The sequence below is a fragment of the Triturus cristatus genome, chromosome 2_2 (assembly GCF_964204655.1).
Source record: "Triturus cristatus chromosome 2_2, aTriCri1.1, whole genome shotgun sequence".
Lineage (NCBI taxonomy): Eukaryota > Metazoa > Chordata > Amphibia > Caudata > Salamandridae > Triturus > Triturus cristatus.
The window spans coordinates 151,105,430-151,133,342 of NC_140582.1; the positions used below are offsets into that span (position 1 = coordinate 151,105,430).

Below are 27,913 nucleotides of genomic sequence, written 5' to 3' on the forward strand. Positions count from 1 at the left end.
AGCACATGTCCAAACTGCTTTTTCAGACCAGCAACATGTGTAACCTGGGTGACTGACTACACTCCAGCAAGGGCAACCAGCCTTAGTGATGCTGAATGTATTTGCATTACTAAGTGCAACCTCAAACCCCACTCGGTTGTGAATACTGTGCATGATTCCACAGGATAAGCAGCTGGGTGTGTGCTAAAAGTCTGCTTCTGCATAAAAAAATAGCTCCCCCTTAACATCTAATGCAAATGTTAAATCACCAGAGCATAACGCAGTAAATCTCTGCCTGTAATTCCTCTTTGCACACTGAGTCATGTTTTCATATTAGTCTGAAAATGTAATTTCTTTGGCCAATTTGAAACCACACTTACTACTCTTTTTTTTGGCAAGTGATAAATACTTTTACAGTCTGACACATTTTAAATCCACTTTTCAGATTCTTAAAAAAGCACATGTCCAAACTGCTTTTTCAGACCAGCAACATGTGTAACCTGGGTGACTGACTACACTCCAGCAAGGGCAACCAGCCTTAGTGATGCTGAATGTATTTGCATTACTAAGTGCAACCTCAAACCCCACTCGGTTGTGAATACTGTGCATGATTCCACAGGATAAGCAGCTGGGTGTGTGCTAAAAGTCTGCTTCTGCATAAAAAAATAGCTCCCCCTTAACATCTAATGCAAATGTTAAATCACCAGAGCATAACGCAATAAATCTCTGCCTGTAATTCCTCTTTGCACACAGAGTCATGTTTTCATATTAGTCTGAAAATGTAATTTCTTTGCCAATTTGAAACCACACTTACTACTCTTTTTTTGGCAAGTGATAAATACTTTTACAGTCTGACACATTTTAAACCCACTTTTCAGATTCTTAAAAAAGCACATGTCCAAACAACATTTTCAGACCAGCAACATGTGTAACCTGGGTGACTGACTACACTCCAGCAAGGGCAACCAGCCTTAGTGATGCTGAATGTATTTGCATTACTGACTGAAACCTCAAACCCCACTCGGTTGTGAATACTGTGCATGATTCCACAGGATAAGCAGCTGGCTGTGTGCTAAGAGTCTGCTTCTGCACAAAAAATAGCTCCCCCTTTACATCTAATGCAAATGTAAAATCACCAGAGCAATACGCAATAAATCTCTGCCTGTAATTCCTCTTTGCACACAGTCATGTTTTCATATTAGTCACAAAACGAAATTTCTTTGCCAATTTGAAAGCACACTTACTACTCTTTTTTTTGACAAATGATAAGTACTTTTACAGTCTGACACATTTTAAATCCACTTTTCAGATTTTTTAAAAAGCACTTGTCCAAACAACATTTTCAGACCAGCAACATGTGTAACCTGGGTGACTGAGTACACTCCAGCAAGGGCAACCAGCCTTAGTGAAGCTGAATGTATTTGCATTACTGACTGCAACCTCAAACCCCACTTGGTTGTGAATACTGTGCATGATTCCATAGGATAAGCAGCTGGTTGTGTGCTAAGAGTCTGCTTCTGCATAAAAAAATAACACCCCCTTTCCATCTAATGCAAATGTAAAATCACCAGAGCAATACCAAACAGCTTTCTGAGACCAGCAACATGTGTAACCTGGGTGACTGACTACACTCCAGCAAGGGCAACCAGCATTAGTGATGCTGAATGTATTTGCATTACTAAGTGCAACCTCAAACCCCACTCGGTTGTGAATACTGTGCATGATTCCACAGGATAAGCAGCTGGGTGTGTGCTAAAAGTCTGCTTCTGCATAAAAAAATAGCTCCCCCTTAACATCTAATGCAAATGTTAAATCACCAGAGCATAACGCAGTAAATCTCTGCCTGTAATTCCTCTTTGCACACTGAGTCATGTTTTCATATTAGTCTGAAAATGTAATTTCTTTGGCCAATTTGAAACCACACTTACTACTCTTTTTTTTGGCAAGTGATAAATACTTTTACAGTCTGACACATTTTAAATCCACTTTTCAGATTCTTAAAAAAGCACATGTCCAAACTGCTTTTTCAGACCAGCAACATGTGTAACCTGGGTGACTGACTACACTCCAGCAAGGGCAACCAGCCTTAGTGATGCTGAATGTATTTGCATTACTAAGTGCAACCTCAAACCCCACTCGGTTGTGAATACTGTGCATGATTCCACAGGATAAGCAGCTGGGTGTGTGCTAAAAGTCTGCTTCTGCATAAAAAAATAGCTCCCCCTTAACATCTAATGCAAATGTAAAATCACCAGAGCATAACGCAATAAATCTCTGCCTGTAATTCCTATTTGCACACAGAGTCATGTTTTCATATTAGTCACAAAACGAAATTTCTTTGCCAATTTGAAAGCACACTTACTACTCTTTTTTTTGGCAAGTGATAAGTACTTTTACAGTCTGACACATTATGAATCCACTTTTCAGATTATTAAAAAAGCACATGTCCAAACAACATTTTCAGACCAGCAACATGTGTAACCTGGGTGACTGACTACACTCCAGCAAGGGCAACCAGCCTTAGTGATGCTGAATGTATTTGCATTACTGACTGAAACCTCAAACCCCACTCGGTTGTGAATACTATGCATGATTCCACAGGATATGCAGCTGGCTGTGTGCTAAGAGTCTGCTTCTGCAGAAAAAAATACCTCCCCCTTTCCATCTAATGCAAATGTAAAATCACTAGAGCAATACCAAACAGCTTTCTGAGACCAACAACATGTGTAGCCTGGGTGACTGACTACACTCCAGCAAGGGCAACCAGCCTTACTGATGCTGAATGTATTTGCATTACTGAGTGCAACCTCAAACCCTTAAAGTATTCCTTATTTATACCAGTACACCTTAATTTATCGTGAAAACATAGTCCATATTATTTTACATGTTCCTCACATTTAAATTTCTTCCAAAACAGAAAATGATAAACACAACTTCAACAAAAGGAATTCCAATTCTATTATTCATTTCTTAATTTACCATATACATCCCCTCTCAAACTCTAAACTCACCTTTAAAATTAGTTAGTTGTGAAAGAAATGTGGCACTCAAACAGCAGATTATCAGAGCCAGGATCTCTGTTCTGTACACCTCTCTCCTCTCAGCAGAACCAGATAATGGCAAAGTTTCCCTCTCTTTTTCCACACATATACATGTAAGTTTCAAATCTCAGTGCTTCCCCCTTTTTTTCAAATGTAATCACACATTTCTATTGGTTGAAAACCAACCCTTTTCCAAAAGTACCCTTCCCCCAACTTGACTTCTGCCTAGTACCCTTCCCCCAACTTGACTTCTGCCTGCTACCATAGCAACAGCTCATGAAACACTGCTGTGCAGAGTTAGGTCAGAAGTTCACCAAACAATGTTTCATTTCCAAAGAGCATGAGTGCTTGACTTTTCAAACCTAACAGCAAATCCATAGTACTGTTCTTTGGTAACACATTTTTCTGTACCAATACAAAACATGCTTCTATAAATTTACACATACAGCCTAGTTTTTATTGTAGAATGGTATGAAACAGCCAATCAGTTTATTTAAAAAAAAAAAATATGTATGCCTCCATTTCCAAACTGTCTTTCATTTCTTTTTACCATTCTACTGAATTACACCTCCTGAGTGCATCCAGTTCTCCTTTGAAGATGTTCACAGTGTGGATTGTAGGGCACAGCTATGTCTTCTGGAGTGAAAAGTATGCAGAGAAAACAGGTATGGTGAGAGACCTTGCTTTGCCAAATGTAGACATTAAATGGATTGGTCAGAGAGGGTTAAAGTGGCACCAATTGATGCCATTGGTGAAATCCTTCATGCAAATCCAACACCCTGACCTCATAATAGTGCACTGTGGTGGCAATGACCTAGGCACTTTGACTGGGGTAGGTCTGGAAATGCTTATGAAGGAGACCTTTGCACAACTGTTTTCACTTTTCCCTAAAACTGCCTTTGTGTTTTCTAACATATGCCAAAGGCAAAAATGGAACTGGTCCAATCATTTCTGTCCACAGATTGACAAAGCAAGAAAGCACGTCAACAAATCTGTTTCTGCTTTTCTCCGAGACTATGGTATGGGTTCCATTTACCACAACAACTTGCGTTACGACATGCAAGACATTTATGGAGGAGATGGTGTGCACTTCATTGATGAAGGGAACAGAGTCTTCCTCTTGAACCTTAGACTCTGCATCGGTACTTACTTGTAGGTACCACTAAAAAAATCACTTCATAAACACAACGGCTCTTTTTAGAGCCCCCTAATATCTAAACACTTAAATCTGCATTTCATTTCTTTTTGTATTTTTTTTTTCTACCGTACGCGTACGGTGAGCTTACCGTACGCGTACCCCGCGATTTTTTTAAAAATTAATAAATGTTTTTTTTGTACTTTTCTGTCCTTCCTTGACCCCCTTTCAAATGTTAGGGGGTCTGTAACTCTCTTCCTTGCCCCCTTTTCAAGTTATCTCCCTTTTTTTTTCTGACTGAAACACACGAAATGGCGGCCGCCGCTTCCTGGTTTCGACCGATTCGAATGTTTACTAAGATCTATCAGCCAATCAGATTCGCGCTCGCGCACGTCACCGTACGCGTACGGTAAGCGCACCGTAAGCGCACCGTAAGCTGGCTCAGATATATATATTGATTTAAAGGCTATTTTCTCAGAATCTACTGAACAGATTTACACCAAACCTACAAAAGGCACTTCCTTGACCTGAGGACTACCTCTCTGCCAAATTTCATTTAAATCTGTTCAGCCGTTCGGGCTGTAGCTGTGTCTAAAGGTCGTATAGAAAAATGCATGAGAAAAACGCGTTTTGGGACCCCCCTTTTATCTCAGCCCCCGCTTGACGAATCCCCCCGAGACTTTCAGGGTAGGAGCGGAGCACAACGCCCCACCTATTTTGAAAAATTGGCGAGGATTCGTCGACCGGCGCCAAAGTTATTCAAAATAGAATGTTGCGGATTTCCTATGGTTAGAGGGTCCTAACTATAACTACCTACTGGCGACCGCCAGTAGGTAATATATGTATATATATATATATATATATATATATATATATATATATATATATATTCCCCCGTTATAGTTAGTGCAGGCAACTATAACTCACGCGACCGCAATCCTCTGCTGATGCTAATACTGTATTTAGACACTTATTTGCCCATGTCTTCTTCCATACATTTTTAGCTATACATATATTACAAATATTTTTTTTTCATAAAGACACATATGTCATCAGCAGAAGATTGCGGTCGCGTGAGTTATAGTTGCCTGCACTAACTATAACGGGGGAATTTCATTGGTTTTTTATCAGTAAAATTTCCGCTAACTATAACATGTGTGAAACCTATGGTTTTTTCAGTGAATTTGCAAGGTTTTTTAAATGCTAATTCCTAACTATAACGTGTGTGAAACCTATGGTTTTTTCAGTGAATTTGTACGTTTTTTTAAATGCTAAGTTACTTTACGCCATTCGTGGCGTGCGCGCCCACTTAACGCAGTTCGTTCCGTGTGCGCACGGTGCGCTTCGCGCACCGTGCGCGCACAGTGAGCACGCGGTGCGCTTTGCGCACCGCGCGCCCACTTTACGCAGTTAGTGCCGTGCACGCACGGTGGGCACGCGGTGCGCTACGCGCACCTCGTGCCCACGTTACGCTAGATGGGCCATGTACGCACGATGCGCTTCGCGCACCCTGCGCACATGGAGGACATATGATGCACTTCGTTTTGAAAGGTAATATTTTAATTTTTCGTATATTTTATAAGCCATGCACAAATGGTGCCCTTTGGGCACCATTTGCACACGGGTTGGAGAGAGTGTGGATAATTTTTTTTTTTATTATTTTTTTTTTAATATTTTAGTTTATCTCAGGTGAAATAAGCCATGCACAATTGGTGCACTTCGGGCACCAATTGCACACGGGGTGGAGAGAGTGTGGATAATTTTATTTTTTTTAAAATTTTTTACCGTACGCGTACGGTAAGCGTAATCGGCGAAATTACCGAAAAAATAAAAATTCCGTTTTTGGCCTTGGGGGATCTTTGGGGACTCCCTCAACATGGCTATGTGTGTGGGAGCTGTCTAAACAGCCCCTTTACATGTTTTTGGGCTTTATATTTTAAAAATCACTCTCAGTGCGAGAGAGAAAATGGCGGCCGCCGCTTCCTGGTTTCGGCCGATTCGAATGTTTACTTAGATCTAAGAGCCAATCAGAATCACGCTCGCGCACGCCACCGTACGCGTACGGTAAGCGTACCGTAAACGCACCGTAAGCTGGCTCAGATATATATTGATTTAAAGGCTATTTTCTCATAATCTACTGAACAGATTTACACCAAACCTACAAAAGGCACTTCCTTGACCTGAGGACTACCTCTCTGCCAAATTTCTAGTAATTCTGTTCAGCCGTTCGGGCTGTAGCCCTGTCTAAAGGTCCTATGGAAAAATGCATGGGAAAAACGCGTTTTGGGACCCCCCTTTTATCTCAGCCCCCGCTTGACGAATCCCCCCGAGACTTTCAGGGTAGGAGCGGAGCGTAGTGCCCCACCTATTTTGAAAAATTCGCGAGGATTCGTCGACCGGCGCCAAAGTTATTCAAAATAGAATGTTGCGGATTTCCTATGGAAACGTGGTCCTAACTATAACTACCTACTGGCGACCGCCAGTAGGTAATATATATATATATATATATATATATATATATATATATATATATATATATATATATATATATATATATATATATATGTATATATATATATATTCACTGAAAAAACCATAGGTTTCACACACGTTATAGTTAGGAATTAGCATTTAAAAAACCTTAGAAATTCAGTGAAAAAACCATAGGTTTCACACATGTTATAGTTAGCTGGACATTTTACTCGTAAAAAACCAATGAAATTGCCCCGTTATAGTTAGTTCAGCTAACTATAACTCACGCGCCCGCAATGCACTGCTGATGACGTCACATATTACATCACTCATGACATGGTCAGTGACATCACTCATGACATCACTGATGACATCTCAAATGACATCACTGATGACCTCACTGATGACATCATCCAGTGAATGTGTGTTTTTCTGAAAATTAAATATGTTTTATATATGTATATCTCAAGGTCGATGGAAGAATAAATGGGTATATAAGTGTCTAAATGGATGATTTGTTTTTAAAAAATTGATTGTGTAACTGACTGATTAAGTGTATCTCTCACTTTGTGTATAAGTGGCTGCATGGGTAGGTGAGTAGCTACATGGGTGTCTATATAGGTTAGTAGTTGTTTTTTTGAGTATCAGTCTGAGTGTCTGTATGGTTCGGTGGGGGGTATTACGTAGTGCATAGGTGCATGAATGAGTGACTCACTGTTTGTATGTGTTGAAGACAGCATGTGTGCAGGACTGTATGGGTGGATGAGTGTGTGTATGGGTGTGTTAGTGAGTGAATGACTGTCCCAATAGTGTCTTCAGGAGTAACTACATATGTTTTAAACTAGTATATGTGACTATTGGTGTATATATGTGAGTATATGTGAGAGGGAGAGATTGAAAGAGTTCCTGTATGAATAAGTATGTGTTTCTATAAGTGATTGTTTAAAAGACTAAGTATGTGTAAGTTTCCGTAGAAGTAAGTGTGGTGGTGTGTGTATAACTGTATATGCAGGTGAATGTATGTTTGATTCTTTATTAGCATGAGTGACTATGTGTGTGAGTAACTCTATGGATGAGTGGCATTATGTAACAGGATGTATAGGTGTATGAGTACATATGATGAGTGAGTACATGTATGAGTGACTGTATAGGACTGTTGGTGAATGAGTGGATGTGTATGTGGATCTTAGAATTACTGAAGAGGTTGTTGTAACTGGTATTGGTTTGTCCATTGTTTTGAACATTTTAGTCTCTATTTTTGAATGTGTGTATCAAAGCTTATATTAAGGTGAGAGGAGGTCTGCCACTCTATCACAAGGATGATGTCATCAGTGATGTCATCAGTGATGTCATTTGAGATGTCATCAGTGATGTCATGAGTGATATCACTGACCATGTCATGAGTGATGTAATATGTGACGTCATCAGCAGTGCATTGCGGGCGCGTGAGTTATAGTTAGCTGAACTAACTATAACGGGGCAATTTCATTGGTTTTTTACGAGTAAAATGTCCAGCTAACTATAACATGTGTGAAACCTATGGTTTTTTCACTGAATTTCTAAGGTTTTTTAAATGCTAATTCCTAACTATAACGTGTGTGAAACCTATGGTTTTTTCAGTGAATTTCTAAGGTTTTTTAAATGCTAATTCCTAACTATAACGTGTGTGAAACCCATGGTTTTTTCAGTGAATTTGCAAGGTTTTTTAAATGCTAATTCCTAACTATAACGTGTGTGTAACCCATGGTTTTTTCAGTGAATTTGCAAGGTTTTTTAAATGCTAATTTTTTTTTTTATTCTTCATTTTTTTCAAACATATTTTTAATTTAATTTTCTTTCATTTTATAAAGACTATGCTTAAATTTTTAAAATCCTTAAATATTTTTTTTTAATATATTTTTTAAAATAAACATGTAAAATTTATTACCAGATTGTTTTTTTTTTTTTTTTTTTTTTTTTATAGTACGCGTACCGTAAGCTCACGGTAAGCGTACGGTTTACGCAACGTCCGTAATCTATCTACGCTGCTTGCGTATAGTTACGCACTTTGCGTAGCCGCGCGTACTGCGCGTGGGACGCGTGCGCGCTTACGCCACACGCGCACGTTACGCGGAAGTGCCGGGGAGTGACTGTTATGCGCATGCGCGCAAGCGCGTGTCTTTTTTACGCGCACGCGTACTTTTTGCCGTAAGCGTACCGTAAGCGTACCGTAAGCGTACCGTAAGCGTACGGTAGGTCATGTGATCTTGAAACACAACTTTTGATTGGTTGAAACTACTTTCAGTTCTAGAACTCTCCTACACCACACCCATTCCCCTCATTTCTGCTTGTGATCCCTTGGGAGAAGGAGCTGGTTTGTCTTTGGGATACGATGGCAGAACAGCAGAGCTCTTCTGAGAGTGAGGCTAGCACCAGCAGCACTGTCTTGAGGCAGAGATCGAGGAAACAAAAGCCTTCTTATGTTTGGGATTATTTTACTTTTCCAGAAGGCCAGCAAAAGGTGAATGCACCCTTAGTTACTTGCAAGCTGTGTAAGCGTGTACTTTCTAGAGGTAATCCTAACAGGAAGTATTCCTTTGGGAATCACACCATGAAGAGACACCTCCAGGATGTACACAGAAGGACACATGGTCATCTTTTTGGAGGTAACTCTTCAGAAAGACGAGCCAGTACATCCACAGCAGCTCAGCCTGGACCATCATCTGCAGGGCTGACTCCTTCTTCTGCAGGTCAGGTGAGCCCTTCATCTGTGGGGGGAGAATCTCCTTTTGCTGGCCCTCTGGAAATGAACCTTCGATTTCGGAAGGTTGATATTCATTGCACATTTTGTAAAGGTCTAATTTGTCATAGGGAGACCAGTGTTTCCCTAGTGAACAACAAAATAGATCAGCACATTTGTAGCTTTGAATGATTTTCCCATGCTTCCTTTCCTCTGTCCCTGCATGAACACAACGGTTCTTTTAAGAGCCAACCTTATCTTTCATCTTTTTTTTACATATGTTTTTTAAAACCTTTTTTTTTTTTTTTTTACCGTACGCGTACGGTGCGCGTACCTTTTTTTTATTTTTTAAAAAAAACACTAAAAATCAATTATCACATTACAAGGTCCTTGAGAGACTACAATTATTATTATTGACTTACCATACTCACTCAAAAAAATATTTATTCATTTGTTTTTTTAAAAAATAGTTTTAAAAATGGTTGTAGTTTTCGAAAATTTTCTATATCGATCTGAAAAAAAAGAAAAAAGTATTAATATTTTTTTAACAATTTATAATACAGTATACATATTTACATTTTTTTCAAAAAAATATTTTTGCCTTATTTTTGCTGTTTTCAGAATATATTGCATTTCACTATAAATTGTGAAAGCAATTGCATTCATCATTTTACAGCGGGCAAAAAAAAATAACAATCTCAAAGATTGTATTAAAAAAGCCCAGAATCTCTTCTCACTTAAACTTATCATTACAGAAATGCATATTATTCTAAAAAAATATCATCTAAAAACAATACTTATTTCTTTAAAATACCGTCTGATATGTTTGTTTCAGAAGTATAATCACAATATTATATCTCAAATAACTCCAAAATACATCTGATTTCATTTCCTTTAGGCCAAATAGTATTTTTTTTTTTTTTTTTGAATAAATTTCCAAGGGAAATCCATTAAAATTCTAAAGTTTAATCTGTCCAGATCTCACCGATTCTCTGTAACATTTTGGTTCACGAAAATTTTTTGAATAATTTATTTAGTCCACAATAGAATTGCTTACTTTTCCACATGGCCAAATAGTAATTTTTTAAATCATTTTTGAAAAAATTTCCAATGGCAGTCCAATAGCATTCCAAAATTTAAAATGTGCAGAAGTTACCGATTATCTATAAATTATTGGTTTTTCAAAATTGCATTAAAAATTAAAAAAGTCCACATTACAATTGGTTATCTTTCCTTTAGGCCAAATGATAATTTTAAAAATATTTTTTCTACAAAATTGCAATGGTAATCCAGTAAAATGGTAAAATTATTTTGTCCAGATCTTGCCAAGTCTCTCTAAAATTTAGGTTTCAGGAAGATTAGATAGGAATTTGCTAAATCAAAAGGCAAACGTTGTTTGAAAATCAATTGGGAATCATTACACAGTGTCCAGCCTTTTTCACATTTTAGATAAACTGTGTAATGTCCAGAAGTAACAGTAGGTCCATCATGGAAAATTATTGCAACAGTTACAAAAGTTTTTCCTGAAATTGATAATTGCTGTCCTGTAAACTTCTTTATTAAAGTATCCAATTTTGAACCATCAGCTCTACATCGTTGCATCATTAAAATTACATACTGTCCGTATTCCCTTAAAATTAATGTTGAAAACATGTCAGAATTACACTCACCACATTTCATGCTATGATTAGCATCTTTAACTAATTTTGCAAAAGTGACTGTTTTACTCTCTGGCAATGTCAAATAAATAAACCTTTCATTATCAACAATAGAGCCACATATATTATAACAATTATCACAACTATGTTCCCATTTATAAGAGAGACCAAAAAAAATGTCAATGGGAACTCCTTCTTCTTCCACTACCTGAAGAAAATACATCAAAAATTCGTGTGCATCTTGCTGTTCATTTTGAGAAAACTGTGTTCGTCCTGAACATACATCTAAAAGTTTTCTAATATCAGTAGCACTTTCTATTTGAGTTTTATCTTTACTCAGCTTTTGAAAAAGGAGACTCAGCTCTGAACAGAATCTTTTTCCCTGATTTACTATTATCTGCTCTTGCAAACTTTCCAGATAAAATGCAACATTCAGCACTACATTAGCGTAGCAGTTGACACCAGAGCTATTTTCAAAATGACATCCTACAACCTGTTCTTCATTGTCCTTTTTCTTTTTGCTTGCAATTACATCACTCCTCTTTTTTTTCCTCTTCTCTATATCTTCATTACAGATATTCTCATTTCTCCTTTTACGAGAAACTACACGTTTCTCCAACACAGGATACTGACCTAAATGAGGAGCATAGCTTCTTCTTAATCTATTATACTCCTTTACACAGTTTGTATCAGCACTAAATTTTGAGTCATCAAAGTCTATCATGAATAAACCTGATAATGTTTTGACTCGTGACAAAGCTACATATGCCATACCTTCTTTGAACACAGTTGAACCAATGTTCACAAATGCCCAATCTACAGTCAATCCTTGAGACTTGTGGATAGTTACAGCATATGCTAGAGAAAACGGAAACTGCTTCCTACGTACATATAAGTCTTTCACAAGCATAAAACGAACTGTACAACGACAAATATCTTTAACTTCATCTATCTGATCAAATTTTATCTGTAAACATTCAATTCCTTCTTTTTTCTGATAATTAATAAAACCCACAACTCTTCCCATCGCTCCATTCACTAAGCCTTTCTCAACATCCAAATTTCTCCTTAAAAATACTCTACAGTTCATGCAAACATATAGATTTTTTTCTAATCCTGCTGTTTTGGAGATGTTCTTCTCTAGTGAGTCCAATTTATTTTTCAGTTTGCCTGTTACTGTGACAGTAATTCTTCCATCCTCAATTTTGTCCACTGCTTCCAATTTCCTGATCTCTTCCTTTTCCAATTTCAAAAGCTCCTCATTAAATATTGAGCATTCACGTAGAGTTGGCATTAAGCAGATGACACTTTTGTTTTCTGCAATATTCTTGTATATTTTCTCTGCAACTATTTCTTCCTTTGGAAATAAATTATGTAGCAGCCGACTCTGTAATGCTTTTTTCCCAACTTCTGTGAGTAGTCCAATTCTGATATCTTTCAGAATACTTCCATATTCTTCATCGTTTGCTTGCCTCATATTAGTTGTAAGTTCCTTGTACTCAAAGAAGGACCAAATATTTGTATTTCCAATGCTTCCCAATGACTTCTTCGTGTCTTCATGTGTCACAGTATTAAACACTGGTTGTCCTTTAACTGGAGTAAGTTGCAAAAGATCCCCAAAAACTATGACGTGTTTTCCACCAAATAACACGTCATAGTCTGTCTTCAAAATTTGCTGCATTCTTAAATGCACAAAGGCAAGCATTAAGTTTGATACCATGCTCACCTCATCAATAATGAGAACTTGCATCTTCTTCAATACTCTTGAAACTTCCAAGGATGCTTCTCCAGTTAGCTTGTTGGATTGTATTTTGTTCTCATGCTCCACTGGTAACATTAGCAAACGATGTAAGGTGATTCCTTTTATGTTATATGCTGCTAACCCAGTTGGAGCAGTAACCACACAAGACAAAGTAGAATCCGTTTTTTGCTTTAGGTAGCTTCTGATGACTTTAATTAGGAAACTTTTTCCAGTGCCAGCTTGTCCGCTTACATACATCCTGATTGGATGAAATGATGTGCATGAGCACTCTTTTTTTATATGTAGAAATCCGTGATCAATTTTGTTTTTGATCTCTTCATAAATGTGTTGCTGCTCTTGATTCAGTTGTCTTTCCAAATTTTGTAAGTCTATAAATTCTTCTTGAGCTTGATTCATAGCCGTTTCCACTTCATTCATGGCTATTGATGCTTCATTTTCAACGATTGGTTGTCCTAGGGGATCTTGACTGTATGTTCCTGAACTTTGGCTGTCCTGAGAACTGTCTCTAGCTATTTCTGCTGCAATTGTAGTTTCCTGTTCAATTTCTTCATTTAACATTTGCAGATAAGTTGAGAATGTACTGCATTGTATGCTGTCTTTGCAAGCATTAAAAGAATCTTCATAGCTCTGGAATTCTCCCAGTAGTTCATCCTCTGTACGCCATGGTTTAAACAACTGTAAAAGAGCCAAGTAGTAAAATTCTTTCTTGTCGGTTGTGTCGCAACTCAGCTTCCGGTGATTTATCAAACTTCCTTTGGTTTGCTTCACCAAACATCCTTCTTCACCAACAACTTTATATTTTCCACTGTTGATGTCTTCTGCAGCTTTCCGTGAATAAATGTAGTTCTGCAGCACTTCATAGAGACACATGTTCTCCAGATGATGACTTCTCTTGGGATAATATGTGTCCAACATGTTTGTTTTCAATATATCTGTACTTTCTGGGTCATTCTCGGCCAAATATTCAATTTCTCCAACAGATTTCAGTACCCGATTTCTCATTGCTGCAAGGCCTAAACTTGCCCAAATTATTCTTCTTGACTTCGAGTAGAGACTTGCAGAAGATAACCTATCTGAACATTCGTAGGATCCAATTTCTCGATGCGATAACATCTTCAAACTGAAACTGTACAGCTTCTTACTGACAGTCTTCTCGTGAGAAATCTCTTCCCACATTTCCTTCAATTCTGTTTTTTCTGATTTCGTAATGTAAGACGTTACATATCGTGCAACAGCAATGGAATTGTCAGCTACATACTGTATATCCATGTTAGCGTTCCACATGGATAAAATGACTGGGTTGTAGTCATTTATATTTTTTGATTCTTCTTTTCTTTTAAGGTTGTAGGTATTCTTAGGTGATTTTCTTGTGATAGTATGTCTCACAGCTGACATAAAACTGTTGACTCTTCCATTTGAAAGAACAGGTCTAGGAAATCCAAATCGACATTTAGTGTAGTATTTTTCTTTGCTCTTGTATTTCCGTCGACAGTATTTTCCACACCGATGACTTTGGAAACGTAGAACTTGCTCCTTTAACTTGTTCTCTTCTTTGCTTTTTGGTATACCACATGTTGCATATTCTTCAATGTAAGATAACACTGCTTCATCAGTATCTGTTCCAAACTTTGGGGCATCCTTGATCCACAGCAGCATATGAATATGAGGAGCACCTCTTGCCTGGTACTCTTTTCTCCAAAAGAAATCCACTACTTCTCCAAGGGGTGGATTTTTTTTATTGCAGATGAAGGACATCATAGCCTCAAATCTATGATTGAAATATCTGCAAACATTAACCGGATCCAATGAGCACAGTTCTCCTGCTGTCTTGTATTCGATGTTTTTAATGTTTGAATTGGCCTCTCGTAGAAAATCCAGTAAATCATCCCAAGCGTACTCGGCACAGCTTAGGGTAAGGAACCATGTTGGTGTTCCTAAATTGCGTAACATGCATTTTAGTTCACCATGGCGTCGGTACCAATATTCATTTGTCCCACGCTGACAAGCCATCAGATTGATCAGTTGTGTTTCCAAATGATCATCTCGGTGCTGCACTTTCTCCATAAAATCCTTAGCAGACACATTTTGTAAATGTACTCCACTTTTTAAAATGTGATTTACTGCATAAGACAGTGCAGACAAGTCGCTTTCAAATAAAAGATGGAACAAATAAGGAATACTTTGTCGAAATCTGGGATCTTCAGCATATAGTCTTGTAGTCCGATACTCTGAAGCTGGAATCTGTTCTGGACGTTCATCGTATCGTCCTCCTTTTCCTTTAGGAAACAGCTGGGGAAAACATCGAGCTTCCAAGCTCTCCTCCCATACACTCACGGGATTTCCTTTTGCTTTCTTCATCTGAAAGAGATCAATATTGTCTCCCATAACTTCTTTCGAATGGAGAGGATGTATGCTAAAATGTTCATAAATTTCTTCTTCCTTTGACTTGTCCACTTTTTCAATTTGTCCAGTTGGTGTTTCTGTGTGTTCTTGAAAATCTTCTTCTTCTTCTTCTTCTTCTATATAAATTGATTCATACCATTTGTTATTTTTTTTCAAATACAAATTTGCTCTTTGTACTTTCCGCACATCTACCAGCTCCTGCCAAATCTTCTTATTCTTTGTAGGTACACCATTAACCAGAATAATTAATGGTTCAGTTTCCAAAGTATCCGCATCAATAGTTTCCATATTTTTTTTCAAATCCAAGGGCAAATACACCACTCTACCTTTTAAACCTCTCAGTAAATCTGAAGGAGGTAATTTACCAGTTTTGGGCTCCATACGTACTATGGTCTGGAACGGATGAACACATTGAATGAGTATAGACTCATATGTATTTAATTCAGAAAGTTCAGCAGGAATAGCATCCAATTCTAAATTATTATGTACAGCTCTGGTCGGCATTCTATTTTCCTCTAACTTGTTGTAACAGTATTTACAAATACGCTGATCTTCACCCAATTCAAAACAATTTTCAAGAAATATATATGTGGCAAAATCCATCCACTTATAATTATCTTCATTTTCACTCTTTCTGTAGAGATCAACATTCCTAGTTTGTTTTCTATAATGAGTTCTGCGGCAACAAATACAAGTAACATTTGGTCTTTCATTAGAGACTATTGCAAATTTTGTTATGTGATCATTAAATGTGTTACTTACAGAGGGTTCTACATTCTCTTCCACTTCTGCCTCATTTACTGTGTCCTTCTCTGCACTGTTTTGTTCAGGACCAAAGTAACAAAACTGAATTTCATCAACAACCTTCTCTACATCTGATACCGTTCCTCGGAACAGAGCCCTATTCAATTCATTTAACTTTTTTGCTGGACTTTTGGCAAAATACAACCGTCTCACAAACTTTCTCATTTCAGTATGATGAACAGCCAGCATCCTAAAATGATGGAAAACACTATTGCACACTTTTCTAGATAGACAAGCAAGAGAATGACCCTGCAAACCAGTATTCTCTCTCACTCTGCATGGATCCAGACTTTGAAGCACCTTAATCTTTTGTTTTACACTTTTTTTACTATATTCTCTTAGAAACTCTCGAAATCTGTCAATAGATTCCTGACGCACAGTGCAAATACTACTACAATTCCAAGTGTACACTGGGGCTTTAGGACGTCTCCCCATTGCCTCATCTGCCATCACTTGTACCTCATCTCTTGGAACCATTATCTCCTTCTCCATTATGCAACCATTTTTTACTTCGTATGAACGACCTCTGGTGTCAACTGCATGCAGCAAACTATTACTTTGAAAATAGCTCTCTTCATTAAAAAAAGGTTCACTACTTGAACTATGCATCCACTTTCCTAAAAACACTTTACAAAAGTTTGTTCTGTTCACTACTCTTTTGCTTTTGCTTTGTGATTTCAGTACATTAACCATTTTATCTAATGTACGCATCCTATTCAAAATTAATATGAATAGTTTCCTTTTTAATTCTAATGCTTTTGCTGCAATGGCTTCAATTTCTTTTTTTCTCTTGTAATATTTTGCCTTTTGCTTATATTTCTTTACATCCTTTATCAAATTGGACATAACTCTTCTCTGAAACATTTTTCTACGTATCTCTTTAAACGCTGTTTTTCTGTTTATGTTAAACTTTTCAATTGCAGAAGGGATATTTGCATTAACTAAATTCTCAATTTTTTGCTGTTCTCTATGTTTTGTTACATTTTTCCGAGGACAGACATTTTGTACATTTTTCTTTGTTTTGAATATTTTGTTAAGAAATTGTTTTTTCTGCTTACCAGAAGATTTTTTCTTTTTCCCAACATGAGCATCTTCTACTAACTTTGGTCCTCCAGTTGTCTTCAAATATAGTTTTTTTTTTAGCGTTTTTTGAGCTCGAGATTTTGTAGGCATCTTAAATTTTGTTCACTGTTCTTCAGCAATACCTGAAAAAAACTAAAAAAAAAATCCTTTATTGTATTTAAATATATTACTACATTTGTTTTCACAATAGTCATAAAACAAAATTTCTTTGCCAATTTGAATGCACACAAACTGCTCTTTTTTTTGGGCAAGTGAAAATCTCTTTTACAAACTGTCACATTATGAAACCACTTTTCAGATTTTTTAAAAAGCCCATGTCCACAGTGCTACACTCCAGCAAGGGCAACCAGCCTTAGTGAAGCTCAATGTATTTGCATTACAGACTGAAACCTGAAAACCCCACTCGCTTGTAAATACTTTGCATGACTATACACGGCAAGCACATGGGTGTGTGCTAAGACTCTGCTTCTTCCCCCAAAAATTCGCTCCCCCTTTCCATCTAATGCAACTGTGAAATCACCAGAGCAAGACGCAATAAATCTCTGCCTATAATTCCTCTATGCACACAGAGTCATGTTTTCACATTAGTCCCAAAACGAAATTTCTTTGCCATTTTGAAAGCACACTTACTGCTCTTTTTTTTTCGGGCCGAGTGAAAATCACTTTTACAGACTGACACATTATGAAACCACTATTTTTGATTTATTTAATTGCACGTGTACAAACTGTTTTTTTTTCAGACCACCACCATGTGCATTCTCTGTGACTGCCTACACTCCACCAAGGGCAACCAGCCTTAGTGATGCTGAATGTATTTGCATTACAGACTTAAACCTGAAAACCCCACTGGCTTCTAAATACTGTGCATGACTATACATGGCAAGCACATGGGTGTGTGCTAAGCCTCTGCTTCTTCCCCAAAAAATTCGCTCCCCCTTTCCATCTAATGCAACTGTGAAATCACCAGAGCAAGACGCAATAAATCTCTGCCTATAATTCCTCTATGCACACAGAGTCATGTTTTCACATTAGTCCTAAAATTATTATTTATTATTTATTTTAATTTTAATTATTTATATAGCGCAGCTGATACCTTGCAGGCTTCCTGGCGCTGAGGAAAAAAAATACTATACTGAAGAGGAGCACGAGTAGGTACGGCTGGGCGATCTAGGGGAAGAGCCAGGTCTTGATGCACTTCCTAAACGGGAGAAGTTGGGGGGTTTGGCGTATATTAATGGGCAGACTGTTCCATAACTTGGCAGCTGCGACCCTGAAGGATCTGCCCCCAGTTCGGGCTTTATTGTATCTGGGCACCCTTACCAGATACGCTGAGGAAGACCGAAGCTCTCTAGTGGGAGTATACCACTGAAACAAGGTTTGCAGGGGCCTAGGCCCGAGTCCATGCAAGGCCTTGAATACAATGCAGAGGGACTTAAAAGCCACCCGCTGCTTTAGGGGTAGCCAGTGCAATTCGGCCAGTGCCGCAGTGGCCGAAGACCTTCTCGACCAGCCGAGAGCCAACTTGGCCGCGGCTGATTGAATTCGTTGCAACCGGTCCAACAGCGTAACAGGGGACTCAAGGAGAAGGGCGTTGCAGTAGTCCAGGCGACTCAGAATCGTACACCTGACTACCAGCGCCCGGGCTTGTGCAGGGAGAAGTGGCATAATTTTTCGCATGGAGCGAAGCAAGGCCGTGCAGATCCCCACTGTTTTCGCCACCTGGGTTTCCATGCTCAGCTTGTTATCGAGCATGACCCCCAGGTTGCGGACCGAGGAGACAGGTTTAGGTTTCTCCCTTGTCTCAGGAGGCCAGAAGTCGTTCGGGAACTGGTGTGATAGCATGGTGCCGGCATGGAACAGAACCTCTGTTTTGGAGGCATTAAATTGAAGAGAGTTCCTATGGAGCCAGCCAGCCGTTTCTCTAAGACACTCATGGAAGGAGGTCAGGGAGATGGAATCCTCTCCTTCCCAGGAGAGAATGAGCTGGGTGTCATCTGCGTAATTAATTGTTTTTAACCCGAAAGACTTGATTAATGTAATCAGTGGTTTAAGGTATACATTAAAAAGGATGGGACTGATGGAGGACCCCTGGGGAACTCCCTGTGGCACCGGTGAGAAAGCAGATTGAAAAGGGGGAAGGGAGACAGCCTGTCTCCTGTCCTGCAGGTAAGAGTGAAACCAAAGCAAAGCTGTGCCTTCCACACCAGCTTCCCTGAGTCTCAACAGCAGTGTCCTGTGGTTGACCGTATCGAATGCGGCGGACAGGTCCAGCAGTATCAATGCCACTGACTGGCCCCTGTCTGCACGCATGCGAAGATCCTCCATGGCTGTTAAAATCGCCGTTTCGGTCCCGTGGGCAGGACGGAAGCCGAATTGGAGATCGTCCAGAAGGTTGTTCTGCTCAAGATGGATAGAAAGGCAGGAACTGACCCATCGTTCCACTACCTTCACAGGTGAAACGAAATTTCTTTGCCAATTTGAAAGCACACTTACTGCTCTTTTTTTTTAGGGCCAAGTGAAAATCTCTTTTTACAATTTGAAATCACTTTTACAGACTGACACATTATGAAACCACTATTTTTGATTTATTTAATTGCACGTGTCCAAGCTGTTTTTTTTTCAGACCAACACCATGTGTATTCTCTGTGTCTGCCTACACTCCAGCAAGGGCAACCAGTCTTAGTGATGCTGAATGTATTTGCATTACAGACTTAAACCTGAAAACCCCACTGGCTTCTAAATACTGTGCATGACTATACATGGCAAGCACATGGGTGTGTGCTAAGCCTCTGCTTCTTCCCCAAAAAATTCGCTCCCCCTTTCCATCTAATGCAACTGTGAAATCACCAGAGCAAGACGCAATAAATCTCTGCCTATAATTCCTCTATGCACACAGAGTCATGTTTTCACATTAGTCCCAAAACGAAATTTCTTTGCCATTTTGAAAGCACACTTACTGCTCTTTTTTTTTCGGGCCGAGTGAAAATCACTTTTACAGACTGACACATTATGAAACCTTTTTTAAAAATTTATTTAATTGCACATGTCCAAGCTGTTTTTTTTTTCAGACCACCACCATGTGTATTCTCTGTGTCTGCCTACACTCCAGCAAGGGCAACCAGCCTTAGTGATGCTGAATGTATTTGCATTACAGACTTAAACCTGAAAACCCCACTGGCTTCTAAATACTGTGCATGACTATACACGGCAAGCACATGGGTGTGTGCTAAGCCTCTGCTTCTTCCCCCAAAAATTCGCTCCCCCTTTCCATCTAATGCAACTGTGAAATCACCAGAGCAAGACGCAATAAATCTCTGCCTATAATTCCTCTATGCACACAGAGTCATGTTTTCACATTAGTCCTAAAACGAAATTTCTTTGCCAATTTGAAAGCACACTTACTGCTCTTTTTTTTTCGGGCCAAGTGAAAATCTCTTTTTACAATTTGAAATCACTTTTACAGACTGACACATTATGAAACCACTTTTTTTTCTTTTATTTAAATGCACATGTCCAAGCTGTTTTTTCAGACCACCACCATGTGCATTCTCTGTGACTGCCTACACTCCACCAAGGGCAACCAGCCTTAGTGATGCTGAATGTATTTGCATTACAGACTTAAACCTGAAAACCCCACTGGCTTCTAAATACTGTGCATGACTATACACGGCAAGCACATGGGTGTGTGCTAAGCCTCTGCTTCTTCCCCCAAAAATTCGCTCCCCCTTTCCATCTAATGCAACTGTGAAATCACCAGAGCAAGACGCAATAAATCTCTGCCTATAATTCCTCTATGCACACAGAGTCATGTTTTCACATTAGTCCTAAAACGAAATTTCTTTGCCAATTTGAAAGCACACTTACTGCTCTTTTTTTTTAGGGCCAAGTGAAAATCTCTTTTTACAATTTGAAATCACTTTTACAGACTGACACATTATGAAACCACTATTTTTGATTTATTTAATTGCACGTGTACAAACTGTTTTTTTTTCAGACCACCACCATGTGCATTCTCTGTGACTGCCTACACTCCACCAAGGGCAACCAGCCTTAGTGATGCTGAATGTATTTGCATTACAGACTTAAACCTGAAAACCCCACTGGCTTCTAAATACTGTGCATGACTATACATGGCAAGCACATGGGTGTGTGCTAAGCCTCTGCTTCTTCCCCCAAAAATTCGCTCCCCCTTTCCATCTAATGCAACTGTGAAATCACCAGAGCAAGACGCAATAAATCTCTGCCTATAATTCCTCTATGCACACAGAGTCATGTTTTCACATTAGTCCTAAAACGAAATTTCTTTGCCAATTTGAAAGCACACTTACTGCTCTTTTTTTTTAGGGCCAAGTGAAAATCTCTTTTTACAATTTGAAATCACTTTTACAGACTGACACATTATGAAACCACTATTTTTGATTTATTTAATTGCACGTGTACAAACTGTTTTTTTTTCAGACCACCACCATGTGCATTCTCTGTGACTGCCTACACTCCACCAAGGGCAACCAGCCTTAGTGATGCTGAATGTATTTGCATTACAGACTTAAACCTGAAAACCCCAGTGGCTTCTAAATACTGTGCATGACTATACATGGCAAGCACATGGGTGTGTGCTAAGCCTCTGCTTCTTCCCCAAAAAATTCGCTCCCCCTTTCCATCTAATGCAACTGTGAAATCACCAGAGCAAGACGCAATAAATCTCTGCCTATAATTCCTCTATGCACACAGAGTCATGTTTTCACATTAGTCCTAAAACGAAATTTCTTTGCCAATTTGAAAGCACACTTACTGCTCTTTTTTTTTAGGGCCAAGTGAAAATCTCTTTTTACAATTTGAAATCACTTTTACAGACTGACACATTATGAAACCACTATTTTTGATTTATTTAATTGCACGTGTCCAAGCTGTTTTTTTTTCAGACCAACACCATGTGTATTCTCTGTGTCTGCCTACACTCCAGCAAGGGCAACCAGCCTTAGTGATGCTGAATGTATTTGCATTACAGACTTAAACCTGAAAACCCCAGTGGCTTCTAAATACTGTGCATGACTATACATGGCAAGCACATGGGTGTGTGCTAAGCCTCTGCTTCTTCCCCAAAAAATTCGCTCCCCCTTTCCATCTAATGCAACTGTGAAATCACCAGAGCAAGACGCAATAAATCTCTGCCTATAATTCTTCTATGCACACGGAGTCATGTTTTCACATTAGTCCCAAAACGAAATTTCTTTGCCAATTTGAAAGCACACTTACTGCTCTTTTTTTTTCGGGCCAAGTGAAAATCTCTTTTTACAATTTGAAATCACTTTTACAGACTGACACATTATGAAACCACTATTTTTGATTTATTTAATTGCACGTGTCCAAGCTGTTTTTTTTTCAGACCACCACCATGTGCATTCTCTGTGACTGCCTACACTCCACCAAGGGCAACCAGCCTTAGTGATGCTGAATGTATTTGCATTACAGACTTAAACCTGAAAACCCCACTGGCTTCTAAATACTGTGCATGACTATACATGGCAAGCACATGGGTGTGTGCTAAGCCTCTGCTTCTTCCCCAAAAAATTCGCTCCCCCTTTCCATCTAATGCAACTGTGAAATCACCAGAGCAAGACGCAATAAATCTCTGCCTATAATTCTTCTATGCACACAGAGTCATGTTTTCACATTAGTCCCAAAACGAAATTTCTTTGCCAATTTGAAAGCACACTTACTGCTCTTTTTTTTTTCGGGGCAAGTGTAAATCACTTTTACACACTGTCACATTATGAAACCACCATGTGTAACTACAACAAAAACAATTCCCATTTCTATTATTCATTTCTTAAGTTACCACATACATCCCCTCTCAAACTCTAAACTCACCTTTAAAATTAGTTAGTTGTGAAAGAAATGTGACACTCAAACAGCAGATTATCAGAGCCAGGATCTCTGTTGTGTTCACCTCTCTCCTCTCAGCAGAACCAGATAATGGCAAACTTTCCCTCTATTTTTCCACACATATACATGTAAGTTTCAAATCTCAGTGCTTCCCCCTTTTTTTCAAATGTAATCACACATTTCTATTGGTTGAAAACCAACCCTTTTCCAAAAGTACCCTGCCCCCAACTTGACTTCTGCCTAGTACCCTTCCCCCAACTTGACTTCTGCCTGCTACCATAGCAACAGCTCATGGAACACTGCTGTGTGCAGTTAGGTCAGAAGTTCGACACACAATGTTTCAATTCCACAGAGCAAGAGTGCTTGACTTTTCAAACCTTACAGCAAATCCATAGTACTGTTCTTTGGTTACACATTTTTTTGTACCAATACAAAACATGCTTCTATTAATTTTCACATACAGCCTAGTTTTTATTCTAGAATGGTATGAAACAGCCAATCAGTTCTTTTTGTTTTAAAAAAATATGTATGCCTCCATTTCCAAACTGTCTTTCTTTTCATATTGCCATTCTACTGAAAGACACCTCCTGAGTGCATCCAGTTCTCCTTTGAAGATGTTCACAGTGTGGATTGTAGGGCACAGCTATGTCTTCTGGAGTGAAAAGTTTGCAGAGAAAACAGATATGGTGAGAGACCTTGCTTTGCCAAATGTAGACATTAAATGGATTGGTCAGAGAGGGTTAAAGTGGCACCAATTGATGCCATTGGTGAAATCCTTCATTCAAATCCAACACCCTGACCTCATAATAGTGCACTGTGGTGGCAATGACCTAGGCACTTTGACTGGGGTAGGTCTGGAAATGCTTATGAAGGACACCTTTGCACAACTGTTTACACTTTTCCCTAAAACTGCCTTTGTGTTTTCCAACATATGCCAAAGGCAAAAATGGAACTGGTCCAATCATTTCTGTCCACAGATTGACAAAGCAAGAAAGCACGTCAACAAATCTGTTTCTGCTTTCCTCCGTGACTATGGTATGGGTGCCATTTACCACAACAACTTGCGTTATGACATGCAAGACATTTATAGAGGAGATGGTGTGCACTTCAATGATGAAGGGAACAGAGTCTTCCTCTTGAACCTTAGACTCTGCATCGGTACTTACTTGTAGGTACCACTAAAAAAATGACTTCATAAACACAACAGCTCTTTTTAGAGCTCCCTAATTTCTAAACTCTTAAATCTGCTTTTCATTTATCTATTTTTATTTTTCTACCGTACGCTTACCGTAAGCTTACCGTACGCGTACCCCATGATTTTTTTTAAAATCAATAAATGTTTTTTTTGTACTTTTCTGTCCTTCTTTGACCCCCTTACAAATGTTAGGGGGTCTTTAACTCTCCTCATTGCCCCCTTTCCTTGTTTTCACTCTTTTTTTTCAGAGTGAAATACACAAAATGGCGGCCGCCGCTTCCTGGTTTCGGCCGATTCGAATGTTTACTAAGATCTAACAGCCAATCAGAATCGCGCTCGCGCACGCCGCCGTACGCTTACCGTAAGCGTACGGTAAGCGTACCGTAAGCGGGCTCAGATATATATATTGATTTAAAGGCTATTTTCTCATAATCTACTGAACAGATTTACACCAAACCTACAAAAGGCACTTCCTTGACCTAGGGACTACCTCTCTGCCAAATTTTGAGTAATTCTGTTCAGCCGTTCGGGCTGTAGCTCGTTCTAAAGGTCCTATGGAAAAATGCATGGGAAAAACGCGTTTTGGGACCCCCCTTTTATCTCAGCCCCCGCTTGACGGATCCCCCCGAGACTTTCAGGGTAGGAGCGGAGCGTAGCGCCCCACCTATTTTGAGAAATTCGCGAGGATTCGTCGACCGGCGCCAAAGTTATTCAAAATAGAATGTTGAGGTTTTCCTATGGAAACGTGGTCCTAACTATAACTACCTACTGGCGACCGCCAGTAGGTAATATATATATATATATATGTGTAGCCTAGCCCAAGATAGAAGCGAAGGATGGAGGCAAAATTATGCTACGCCACTTTCCTAACATTGACCTACTCCTCAGTGCTCAGGCACTATAGCTGAGGCTATAATGGCTGTTAAAGGCCCTGTTTTTGAGTTATACTACCCAGCCGCAGGTGATAGTCTACTAAAAGAGCATGGACCTTTAACAACCATTGGTCAGAGCATAAGAACTACAAAGCTATTAGAACACTCCAACCACTGTGTGCAGAATGTTCCAAAATAAATAAGGAGAAAAAGAAAGATAAGCTTTAGAATGTTGGAGCAGAAGGTCTGTACCAGACATCATTAACCCTGAGCCTCTCCATTGTCTTCAGTGAAACTCTCAATGCTCTCCCTGAGAGAAGTAAGGAGTTGATCCAAAATGCAGCACTTCAAAGGATGAGCTGTTTTTTTGTTAATGAAAGATATTTGGAGATGAAGCAGGAGCACAAAGAACAGAGCACTCTATCCATTAGCTTTTTGTAAGGATCCACCACTCCTGTCTGGTAAAGGTGAAAATACATAAAATAAATTGGGAGACACCTCAGGCCAATGCTTTATGGAGCCCAGCATAGCTGAGAAGTTGACTGCCTCTGGAATTCTTACAGAGCAAGCCTATAGCAGTAGTTCTAGCAGTAATAAGAGCATTGTGATGGGCTGCCCTGTGCCCAACATTCCTTTCTGGTAGCTAATCTGAATGAGAAATACATCCTGCAGTGTACAGGGCTACATGTCTGGTCAGATGTGTACTTAGGTAATGGGCTGTTGAATACCAATATTTAAATGATAGCCCAACTTGTGTATATGGCCCCTTTGTTTCACAAAAGAAACCCTGGAAACGTAATTGCAAATTCTATTTTTCAGTACACTTGTGTGTTAGACTCCCATGGTCTTTGTGACTTGTTGGCATCCTATCTAGGGTCATTTTCATTGTTCTGCATTTTTACTGGTCTTACTGATTTCATTAAGACAACCATCAGTATTTTTGTTTATGGAAGTTAGTTTACCTTGAATAACTTTGAACCAACTTACATTTGTCTCTATTTAAGGCATATTATTTGAAACATTTTTCTCTTTCTAATTCAGACTGGGTTGGTCTTTTAGATTCTGTTTATTTAGATGTTTTCTTATTTTCTTGCAATAGTTACATATCATAACTCATGCACTTATTTTCTGTGGAAGCCAGCCAGGTTTCAAGGGTACACTTGGGTTCCTTCTTTTGAAGGAGTGTAGGAGCTAAGTTTCAGCTCGCATTAGAATGGTGACCTCTCTCATCCACTGCCAATCCGATTCCTTATAAACACCTAGACACCATTAATTTTGTGGAGTGCACTATAGCAATAGTAATTAACTTTAAAGTTTAATAATCAGATGACAATAATGTAATGTGTCACGGAAAACTCAATTTCTTGATTCCAAGACCGTGGGAGGCATAAATCAGAGCATAATCAGCACACAACTACCTTATCTCTCTATGTCACTCTGTGTATTTCACAATACGAATGCTATCTGAGCAGTTATGTTTTATGTGCGCTTTTTAATTTATATCTGAAACGGCTTGTTACTGTTTCCTAGGTGGCTGAATGGGGCATCCAGAAATTAGGACTGGTCAAGTATGCTAGCAAATCAGCTGGAACGTACAGTGGAGGAAACAAGCGTAAACTTTCGACAGCCATGGCTCTGATTGGATGCCCACCGATAATTTTTCTGGTATTTATTGCCATTTTGCTCGCATATGCTCACTTGAATTGTGATAAATGATGATTAAATGCTCCAGTGTGGGACTGCAATGATGTTTTTATACAGAAATGTTACCCAGTCAATGACAGAAATTCTATAAGTATGGCTGAGATATTTAGTCCAGAAGAAAAGTTATTTTTTTGGTTCACATGTAATTTTAGTTCCTTGGACAAACCTGCACATAATGCGGCAAAAAGGGAACAGAAATGAAAACCAGGGCCAGATATATAGGATAGGAAGATTCCCCGTGGAACAATAACAGGCCAGAAAATCCAAGACACGACAGCACTGCGAAAAGTTTGAGATCCCTACAGTAACAGGATGGTGCCAATATATGCATTTATTGTTTATTAGAACATTGTAGTGTTGGGAGCTCCATTTAAAATAATGGAGTGCTCTGGGCTTCTAATGGCAGGTAGAAGCCAGGATCTCCAGCACTCCAATGTTGTCCTTCACAGCTGTTGGTGTGAACAGAGGCCTCACAGAGTCCGAGGGGATTTTATTTGCCTCGGGCTCCATGAGACCTTTGTTTAATTTGTTAGAACATTCTTCCTCTAGTGGCAGAATGTTCTAATAGTCTTAAGCTCTCCCTAGCTGGGCTATACCGGCATTAAAGTCCTGTTCCCCTGTTAAAGGCCCTATCCTTTGGCTCGGGCCTTTAAAGCTGGAACAGGCCTTTAATTGCTGGTATAGCCCGCAACAGCAAGCTATAACGCAATATTAGAACATTGGGATGTTGGGAGCTCCATTGAAGACAAAGTAGTGCTCCCGTCTTCTAATGGCTGATAAAGCCTGGGGCTCCAACATTGCAATGTTTGTCGTTTGCAGCTATCACTGTGAACAAAGGCCTCCTGGAGCCCAAGGGGATTTAAATCCTCTTCTGCTCCCTGAGACCTTTGTTTATTAGTTAGAACATTCTGTCCTCTAGTGGTGGAATGTTCTAATTGCCTTATAGCCCCCGTAGCTAGGCTATGCCGACCATTAAAGGCCTGCTCCCTTGTTAAAGGCCCTCGCCAAAAACACTGGAGCGGTTCTTTAATGGCCGGTATAGATGCAGCAGCGGACTATAGGGCTATAATTTATTATTGTATTGTATAGCGCAGTAGTAGGCCCCAGAGCATCAGAAAGATTTACACAAGAAATATGAGGTTATAGAATATGAACTAGATATTGAAAACAATAGAGACGCCTACAGCTATGGAGAAAGGA

General features: G+C 39.1%; 1 protein-coding gene across 4 annotated transcripts in view; it reads left to right on the plus strand.

Moving 5' to 3' along the window:
- Nucleotides 1–27,913, plus strand: part of LOC146861982 (phospholipid-transporting ATPase ABCA1-like) — a 3,104,259-nt gene that overhangs the window by 2,677,238 nt on the left and 399,108 nt on the right. For all 4 annotated transcript variants that reach the window (XM_085641135.1, XM_085641137.1, XM_085641136.1 and 1 more), the window contains exon 46: nucleotides 26,540–26,674. In XM_085641135.1, the coding sequence (XP_085497261.1) occupies nucleotides 26,540–26,674 (135 nt within the window). The remainder of the gene's footprint in view (nucleotides 1–26,539; nucleotides 26,675–27,913) is intronic.